The sequence below is a fragment of the Ursus arctos genome, unplaced genomic scaffold (assembly GCF_023065955.2).
Source record: "Ursus arctos isolate Adak ecotype North America unplaced genomic scaffold, UrsArc2.0 scaffold_32, whole genome shotgun sequence".
NCBI lineage: Eukaryota > Metazoa > Chordata > Mammalia > Carnivora > Ursidae > Ursus > Ursus arctos.
The window spans coordinates 15,514,430-15,524,299 of record NW_026623008.1 but is presented as its reverse complement, the minus strand read 5'-3'; the positions used below and the strand labels follow the sequence as shown (position 1 = coordinate 15,524,299).

General features: G+C 47.1%; 1 protein-coding gene across 8 annotated transcripts in view; it reads left to right on the top strand.

Moving 5' to 3' along the window:
- Window positions 1–6,934: 6,934 nt before the first annotated feature.
- The window catches only part of USP48 (ubiquitin specific peptidase 48), a 90,241-nt gene continuing 87,305 nt past the window's right edge, over window positions 6,935–9,870 (top strand). For 4 of the 8 annotated variants that reach the window (XM_048221706.2, XM_026517126.4, XM_026517125.4 and 1 more), the window contains exon 1: window positions 7,003–7,349. In XM_048221706.2, the coding sequence (XP_048077663.1) occupies window positions 7,216–7,349 (134 nt within the window). In that variant the 5' untranslated portion in view covers window positions 7,003–7,215. The other 4 variants (XM_026517121.4, XM_026517122.4, XM_026517124.4 and 1 more) reach the window with 4 other exon arrangements.

The following is a 9,870-nucleotide window of genomic DNA, read 5'->3' as shown; positions in this document are numbered from 1 at the left end:
TTCTTTTCTTTTTTTTTTTTTAAAGATTTTATGTATTTATTCATGAGAGACAGAGAGAGAGCAGAGGGAGAAACAGGCTCCCCGTGGAGCAGGGAGCCTGATGCGGAATTCGATCCCACGACTCTGGGATCATGACCTGAGCTGAAGGCAGACATTTAACTGACTGAACTACCCAGGTGCCCTCTCTGGGGTCTCTTACGAGAGTGCTAATCCCACTCATAAGGGCTCCTCTCTCATCATCTAAGACCCCCAAAGGCCCCACCTCCAAATACCATGACACTGGGCATTAGGATTTAACATGTGAATTTTTGGGAAATGAAAACATTCAGTATACGGCAAGAGCTTTGGGAGAGGGCATTATTTTGCCTACTATATAGCCCTATAGGTCATGAAAAGGGGGTTAGATTTTATTTAAAGTGTGAAAGGGAGCGCCTGGATGGCTCAGTCGGTTAGGCATCTGCCTTTGGCTCAGGTCGTGAGCCTCGGGTCCTGGGATCGAACCCTACATCGGGCTCCCTCCTCGGTGGGGAGTCTGCTTCTCCCTCTTCCTCTGCCCCTCCCCCCAGTTTTGTGCGCACTCTCTCTCAAATAAATAAAATCTTTAAAAAATATATAAAGTGTGAAAGATGACAAAATGGAGTAACATAATCAATTTATGTTTATATTTTTTTTATTGACTGATAGAGAAGTGGGCTCAGGACAAAGGCTGGCAAAATTCCAGCTGTGATGCTGTGATTTTTAAGAAATAATGCTGGTGTCCCTCCATGCCTCCCAGGGTTCCTAAACCCTTGGAATTTCCTAAGTAGTTAGAGTGATAAAGTTGTCTTTTGTTATTTGTAACAAGTGCCTTCCGACCACACCTAACTTTATGTTAATGAGGTGGCTTTTGGAAAGCCCCTGGGTCATGTAAGAACCCGGCCTGGTTGCCAGGAAAACCAATCATGATGAGACGGCTGGAATTACCATCCACACTCCCATTTCCTACCCCCCCCCCAGCCTGGGGAGTGGAGATAGAGATCAATCATCAATGGCCAATGATTTAATAACCCTGGTTGTGTAATGAAAACTCTATAAAAACCTAAAAGGGTAGGGTCCAGAGGACTTCTGGGCTGGTGAACAGTGGAGTTGCTGGGAGCTTCATGTGTCCAGAGAGGGTATGGAAGCTCTGTGCCCCTTCTTAACATCCCTGTCCCTATGCCCCTCTTCTCTCTGGCTGTTCCTAAGTTACATCCTTTTCTAATAAACTGGTAATTAGTAGGTAGAATGTTTTCCTGAGTTCTACGAGCTGCTCTAAGCAGATCAGTCAAACCTGATGAGGGGGAGATGGGCACCTCAGACTTAGCCAGTTGGTCAGAGACACAGGTGAGAACCTGGACTTGCAGTTGGGAGGGATGTGTGTGTGTGTGTCTGTGTATGTGTGTATACAGGCTTGAAGGACGGAACCCTCAGCCTGTGTGATCTGGTGCTATCCAGGTAAATAGTGACAGAATTGGGTTAAACTTGTAGGACATCCTGCTCGTGTCACAGAATTGCTGGATGTGTGGAAAACCCATACCTCCGTGTGAGAAGTGAAGTGGGAGTGGCATGTAGGGGGCACACATGGGAATGAGTGTTTACCTTACATGGCTTTTCGAAAACCAATAGAGGAGGAGGCAGCAGCAAAGAAGACCAAGAAGGAGCCGCGACTGAGGGAAGTGGAAAACCAGGAGAGGATACTGCCTAGAAACCAAGAGAAGGACATTTCAAGTCTGAGGGCTGAGAGAAGACCCCTGGAGTAGGTAACATGGAAGCCACGCCAACCTTGATGAAGGCAGCGGTAGAGGAGTGATAAGGTCATAAGCCAGATTGGAGTCGGTTGAAGAGTGAACAGATGAGTTAAATCGGGGCGCCTGGGTGGCTCAGTCGGTTATGCGATCAGCTCGCGATTTCAGCTCCGGCCATGATCTCATGGGCTGTGGGCTCACGCCCAGGCTGGGCTCCCCGTTGAGCAGGGAGTCTGCTTGAGATTCTCTCTCTCCCTCTACCCCTCCTCCCGCCATGCGTGCTTTCTCTAAAATACTTAAAAAAAAAAAAAAAAAGATGATTTAAGTCAAGAGTCCTGGGCTGTCCACCACAGTAGCCACGCCCACACGTGGCTAATGAGCCCCTGAATGAGGCCAGCTTAAACTAACGTGAGCTGTAACTGCAAAATGCACACGAGATTCCTAAATACAGTGTGAAAAAAGGGGAGTAGTTCATCAATATTTTCAATACTGATTTCGTGTGGAAATGTACACATTTTGGATATATTGGGTTAAATACATTGTTAAAATTAACTTCACCTCTTTTTACTTTCTCTTAAAAGATTTATCGAGAGAGAGAGAGAGAGAGAGAGAGGACTCATGTGACAGCAAGCATGCAGGGAGGGGCAGAGGGAGAGGATCCCAAGCAGACTGTGCTGAGCTCTGAGCCCAACGCGGGGCTCAACCTCAAGACCCTCAAAGCATGACCTGAGCCAGAATTAACAGTCAGACGCTTGAGTGACTGAGCCACCCAGGTGCCCCAGATTCTCCTTATATCTAACAGTTGTTCCTTCTGACCTTCTTTCTAGGGTCCTCCTCCTGTTCCCAAAACTTATTAGGTGAAGGAGCAGGCCATGGGGCTGTGCAGAAGAGAGTTCCAGGCAAAGGAAGCAGCCAATGCAAAGGAGAAGGCAGTGGTGTTGGAGCAAAGTTGGGGAAAGGGAGAGTAGTGGGAAATGAGGTCTGGGCAGTAAGGTGTGGAGGAGATGGCCTTTGTCATTTATTCTGAGGGAGACAGGAAGTTTAGGAGGTTTTTTAAGCCAAGGAATGGCCATTTGGTTTACATGCAGACTACAAAGAGGCAAGGGTGAAACTTGGAGACGAGTTAGGAAGCTTTTGCAATAGTGGTTGTATTCTGTATAGATTTTGAAGGCACAATGGCAGGATTTGTGAAAGGACTGGGTGGGGATGTAAGAGAAAGATAGGTTAAACCTGTCTCTAAAGTTTCTGGCAAGATAAGAGTTGCCATCTGCTGAGATAGTAAAGTTTTTGAAGGATATTTGGGGGCAACTGTTAGTAGAATAAGGATAGGTTTTGGACCTGTGAAGTGCAGAAGACTATTGCATATGGGAGATGTCAAGGAAGTAGTAGGGGATGTACACATTTGGCATTAGAGGAGTAAGGTCAAGTCTGGAGATACAAATTTGGTAGTCATCAAGCCACAGCTGGTATTTAAAGCCATAGGAGATCAGATCATCCAGGGAGTAAATGTATTAGAGGAGAGGTCCACGGACAACCCTATGCCACTCAAGTTTACAGGTTAGAGAGAACGAACCAGCAAAGGACACTAAAAAAGAATGACCAGTGAACCATGGAGAAAGCATGAGGTCTTGCAACTTAAGGACAGGTTGCAGGGGAAAGAGTGAAAAATGGGTCAAACGCTTTGGATAGATCAAGCAAAATCGAGTGTGAGCTTACCACTGGATTTCACAGTGTGACCTTCATATGAGTGGTTTTGGGGGTGATAGAGGCAACAGCCTGATTTGGAATGGGTTTAACAGGGATAGGAAGAGGGGAACTGGAGAAAAGTAAAGACAACTCTTTCCAGTTCTGCTATAAAGGGAGGAGAGAAATGGGACAGTAGCTTGAGGGGGATGTGGGAGTCAAGAGAGTGTGAAACTGGGGAGAAATCACAGCATATTTGAATGCTGACGAGAATCATCCAGCAGAGACTGAAAAATTCATAGCGCAGGACAGTATATCCTGCAAGACTCGGAGTCATGTCTGCTGTCCTGGCCTGGATGTCCCTGATGGGTCTGAAACTGCTTGAAAGCATAAAGTTGAATAAAAGTCTAAATGGCTGTACTAATGCTTCAGCAAAGCTCAATTTTAAAGTAACCTTTTTCCCCTCTTCCGCAAACTTCCCCTCCTCCCTTACCATCCTGAAGACAGGATGAGGGAGGCCGGCAGCACAACACAACTGCTGTCACACCCAGCTAGATCCTGTATTTCCCTGTAACTCTCCCAGCCCCTTCCTCCAGGGGTGGGGGGCTCGAATTTTTTAAAAGATTTTTAAATTTATTTGAGAGAGAGAAAATGAGCAGGGAGAGGTGCGGAGGTAGAAGGGCAAGCAGACTCCCTGCAGAGCGCAGAGCTTGCCATGGGGATCTGCAAGAGGCTTGATCCCAGGATCCTGGCACCCTGACCTTGAACTCAACCTACAGAGCCATGCAGGCGCCTGGAGGGCTTGCAGTTTTTGAAGGCCGTAGCCTGCTGTGGGGCCTCCTTTGCCTGGCAAAGCAATAAAGCTATTGTTCCTCTTTATCCCCACTCTGTCTTCCTGTTCTATTTGGGCTCTGAATCCTGGAGATCGTTTTTTGACAACACACCTAAAATGCAATACAGCTGAGCCTTGAACTGTGTGGGTCCACTTTACTTTTTTCGATAAATACAGTACAGTACTGTAAATGTATTTTTCTCTTCCTTACGATTGTCTTAGTAACATTTTTTCTCTAGTTTAAGAATACGGTAAAAAAATACAGTCTATAATACATAGAACATACAAAATGTGTTAAAATTGTTATCGATGAGGCTTCTGGTCAACGGCAGGCTATGAGTAGTTAAGTTTTTGGGGAGTCAAAAGTTACACCCAGAATTTCCACATCACCGGAGGTCAAGGTACAGCACCTGGTTCAAGGGTCTACTGTATATTAAAAATTGAAATCATCATCTCCCTCCCTGTCCTGCGCTATGAATTTTTCAGTCTCTGCTGGATGATTCTCGTCAGCATTCAAATATGCTGTGATTTCTCCCCAGTTTCACACTCTCTTGACTCCCACATCCCCCTCAAGCTACCATCCCATTTCTCTGCTGCTGCTGCTGCTTTAGTTCTATCTCAGTAGGTAGAAACTCTTAATTACCCAAGTTAGAAAACTTAACATAGCAGTGACTGCATGGTGAATAATACGACACAATTTCATTGTGTGCAAAGTGAAACAATGAATGTCACAGGCAGTTACAAGCACCAAGGAAAGGGCTATGACCCATACTTGAAGGTCAAGTAACACAAAGGTGAGTAGACACTGATTAGACCAACATCAAGTTGTAGCAATTCCACGTCCTAAATATCTCTCAAATTTGTCTTCTCATGCCATATCTATTAAGAAATAGGACTACCCCCATTTTGACCTCAGTCTGTACTTTAAGTTCTTTTCCAGCTTACTAACACAGGGAAAAGACCCTGCAGGCAAAGCATCCCTTGATGTGACCCAAAACTACCCCCTCAAGCAACAAGGACTGCTCTGAGACAGCAAGACCCAGAGTGATTGACCGGAAGATTCATCTTCATTGCCCACCCAGATGTACCCGACATTTGTCCCACATTTTCTTTATATAAACCTAGATGTATTTTCAGCACTTAGGAGACAGTCTTTGAGACACTGGTCCATGATGTTTCCGGTATTGGCCTCACTGAGATAAATTCCTTTCTTATTTCACTACCGTTCATGTCTCTGCCTTTGGATTTATCAGTGGTGAGTGGCTGCACCTGGTCTGTTCGGGACCTCCAGAGCCAGGTGCTTTGACACCCCAGCCAGGTTACAAGTACATTACCCCAGTTGAAGTCTTCATTATCTCTGGCCTGTGTTATTTCAATAGTCTTGTAAGAGGTTTCTGGGCCTTTGACCTTGACCCAGACTGAGGAAGTCATATAAAATGCAAATCTCCACTGTCTCTCTCACCAGCTTTAAACCTTTCAAGGCATCTCTCAGAAAAGGCAAGCCTGCTCCCCATGGCTTACCTCTCACCTCTCCCTGTCTCAGAATTTGTTTTCTCCCACCAAGAAGTTTGTAATGTGCCTTTGCTCCTTGGGATTCCCTTTGTAATGGTGCCTTTTTTCTCTCCTGGCTAAGTTCTCATCTTTTAAAGATGTGGAAATAACCTCTTCTGGTAAGCCTTTTCCCAAGTACTGCAAACCTTCCAAGGCTGGGAAGGGTATCTCTGTTTCTACTGGTCTCCCCTCACCCACCTCCAATGGCGGGGACCACGTCTTATCTTCGTCATGCTTTCAGCAAATATTTGTCTAATGACTAGCACACTTTAAGCATCAAGTCCAAGGTTACCCAGCTGGTAAACTGCTGTGTCAGAAGTTAGTGCTTAGACCCCTGGAGGGCTCACATTCAAATGTAAAGTTCTCAAAAATCTTCCCTCTAGCAGTGCCCTTAACAGTTTGCAAAACATTTCGTTAAGGCTAGTCTTTGTATCCTGGGGCGGGACTTGTAAAAAGGCAATGTTTCTCAACCCGGGAGCTAGACAGGAGCTTCAGGAAAAGACTAAGAAATCATCAAAAGATTAACAGCAATGAGGAGGATCAGCCAGCTGCAATGAAGACCCTCCCAGCCCGAGAAACCCCACCCAGGACCCCCCCAACGCCCCACTCCACTTCGAGGACTACAAATCCCAGCATGCTTAGCATCCAGTGAGTGACAGCACGGAACGCACGCCGGGACACGTAGTCCAGTTCTAGTTCAGGAAAAGCCCAGAACGTCCCGTGACGTCAGGAGGGCTCGGGAAAGGAGTCGGAACCGGTCCAGGCTCAAGTTTAATCATCCTCTAGAGAGCCGACCGTGGTTGTTTTGGTGACCCGATTTCAGGTCCTACCCCGCAGTCCAGCGGCCCTATGGTGTGCGTTGGGTAGCTTCTCGCGTGACTCCTTCAAGGTTAAAGGGGAAGTACCAAAGAGCAAGAATAGGCAGGCTTCTGCCCTCGAGCCGCCGGTTTGTTAGGGTAGTGGTACGCAGGACGCTAGCCTAGCCAGGAGCTGAGACGCTCCTTCCCCAGCAGCGCCGGTGAGGACGTGGCAACACCATCCCGAACAGCCGCTTCCCTTTCCTCCTCCCGGCGGGCTGGAGGCGCGGGGAGGCGCAAAGGCTGCTGGGAACGCGCATGCGCCCACAGCGACGGGGAAAATACATCTCCAACGTCTGCGGGCGCGGGGAGTGTCGGGTGTCGGCGGCGGCGCTTTGCGGCCGGTCGTGCGGGTCGGGCGCGGGCGGGCGCGGCGGCAGTGGCGCGCACAGGTGATTGACTGGCCAGCTGGCTGAGGAATCGCCTGGTCCCCATTGCTGGCAGGTGGCGGAGCCCATTTGGGCGGCGGCAGCAGCAGCAGCGGCAGCAGCGACGGCCCGGCTCGGGAGGCGCTTCTCGGGCCAAGGCCATGGCCCCGCGCCTGCAGCTGGAGAAGGCGGCCTGGCGCTGGGCGGAGACGGTGCGGCCCGAGGAGGTGTCGCAGGAGCACATCGAGACCGCCTACCGCATCTGGCTGGAGCCCTGCATCCGCGGTGTGTGCAGGTGAGGCCCGCGCACCGGGCCTTGCGCCCCCTCTCGCTTCGGACCTTGGAAAACCGGACCGGGGGCCGGGGGTCATGTTGGGGGAAAGAGGACGGCGGCCAGCTGTGTGCATCTAGCAGGCGCGGAGAGGAGCAAGGTGGAGGCTTCCTCCTTAACGCGTCTGGGCGACCTGAGCAACGCAGCCATCCCGGGCTCGCTGCACGGAGGTGATGCTGCTGAAAGCCCTTCAGAAAAGGTTCTGGGTTCTTATCTAGAAGATGGCGGTGGAAATGGTTGAAGGCAGGAGCTGAGAGCTTAGCAAACGTTGTTGATTGTTGTATTTTGGCCACGGCTCGGCTTTTTCCATTGTAGAAAGGGAACTTCGTCGAAGTGAGTTTCATCACAGTGTATGTTTTATTACTGTTGACGGTGAAGGCTTGGTCATCTTAATATTAGTTTTGGATAGGGCAGATTTAGAAGAACGTATGGTTAGCCTACGTCATCGGTATCCTTCACCCCCAGTTGACCTCCCGTCTCTTGTTAATCTGTTTTAGCCTTTTTTTGGGGGGGGGGGTCGTTTAGACTGCACCACTTTACCAGGTACGAAGTTTGAGCTGTGTAAGTTCTGTCCTTCACTTCTGCTTAGCCCTTGAACCTTGCCTTTCCTTTTAGTTCGAATTCTTAGGCATTGTTCCTGTCTCTTCTGTTTTTCCACCTTTTAACGCGGGAACTATAGTTTTTGTTCTGGAATGTTGTTGAATTGACTTGGCCAAGCCGGGCATGCTCAGTAACCATACTTCAGCAGGCATTTAGTAAAGGCTTTCTGGAGTTTTTATACTCGGCGGCGGGATCCAGGAGGAATGGAAGTCAAGGTCTCAGCTTTGGAATTAAAGTCGAGTTTCAGAAGTGATTGCAGTTAGGGAGCTTCCATAAAGCAGACGAATAATTCCAAGCTCTTGGGTGTCTGGCGCACAAGGAGGGCACATGAGACTCCAACAGTAAGTACTGGAATGACAGAGTCTGTGTATAATAGAATTTATTAAGCGTCAGTTAGTTTCTCAACATAAGTAGATTCCAGAGTAACCAAAAAAATACTTTCACTGTTATAATTCTGATTTTAACACAAGTAAAGGAGTAGAAATTGGCTGGGATCGCTGTAAGGGTAATGTCATAGTTTTAAGTTACAGTTGCAAGGTTTGTATCCAAGCAGGGTTTTTGTCTTTTGGGTTTTTTTTTTGGCATTGAGATATAAGGCACATATTGTATGATTCACCCATTTAAAATGTACTGCCCAGTGTTTATTTGTGTCTTCACAGGGTTGTTCAGCTATCACCACAATCTGATTTTAGAACATTTTTGCCCCTTCCCACCCCCATGCTCTTTAGCCATTAGATTGGCACTAGGTCCTCCCCTGTACACCACCACCCCAAGCTCCAAGCAACCACCTATCATCAGCTTTCTACCTCCTAATTTGCCTATCTTGGACATTTCATGTAAATAGAATCATAAAGCAAGTGGACTTTTGTGACTGACTTTTTTCATTTAATGTTTTCAAGGATGGTGCGCGTTGTAGCACGTGTTGATATTTAATTTCATTTTTAAAAATGTAAAATATGCAACAAAATGTAATATTTTAAAATATACAGTTAAGTGCCATTAAATACCTTATAAGTGGTACACCTGTCACCATTGTCTAGTTCTAGGGCTTTTTTTTTTTTTTTTGACCCTGGGATCCTGACCCGAGCTGAAGGTAGATGCTTAACTGACTGAGCCACCCAAGCCCTCCCGCTAGTGCTTTTCTGTCACTTTAAAAGAGACTCCATATCCATTAAACAGTCACTTCCCATTTTCCCCTCCTGTCCCCCCCAGCAACCACTGATCTTTCTGTCTCTGGGTTTCTCTACTCTTAATATTTCATATGACTGGAATTCTACAGTATGTAGCCTTTTTTGTCTGGCTTTCACGTAACATGTTTTCCAGTGTCTTCCATGTTGTAGCATTGATCAGTACTTTATTCCTTTTTGTGGCTGAATAATAGTCCATTGTTTGGATATATACCATATTTTATCTATTCATCAGTTGCTGGACTTAAAAAATTCCTCCCCCCCAACTTTACTGAGGAATACTTGACGAATAGATTTGCCTGTATTTAAAGTGTACAACGTGATGATTTGATATACATACACGTGGTGGAATGAGTGCTAAGATCAAGGTAGGGTGGTTTTGTTGTTGTTGTTGTTTTGTGTGTGTGTGTGTTTTAAGATTTTGTTTGTTTGACGAGAGAGGGAGAAAGCACAAGCAGTGGGGAGTGGCAGGCAGAGATGAGAGAGGGATGAGAAGGGAGCCCAATGCAGGGCTCCATCCCAGAACCCTGGGATCATGACCTGAACCAAATGCAGACGCTTAACCGACTGAAGCACCCAGGCACCCCTAAGATCAAGGCAGTTAAACACATCTGTCACTTCACATAGTTAACTTGATGAGCGTTTTTGTTATATCTACTTCCTGGCTACTGTGCTGCTATGAACATTTGGCTACAAGT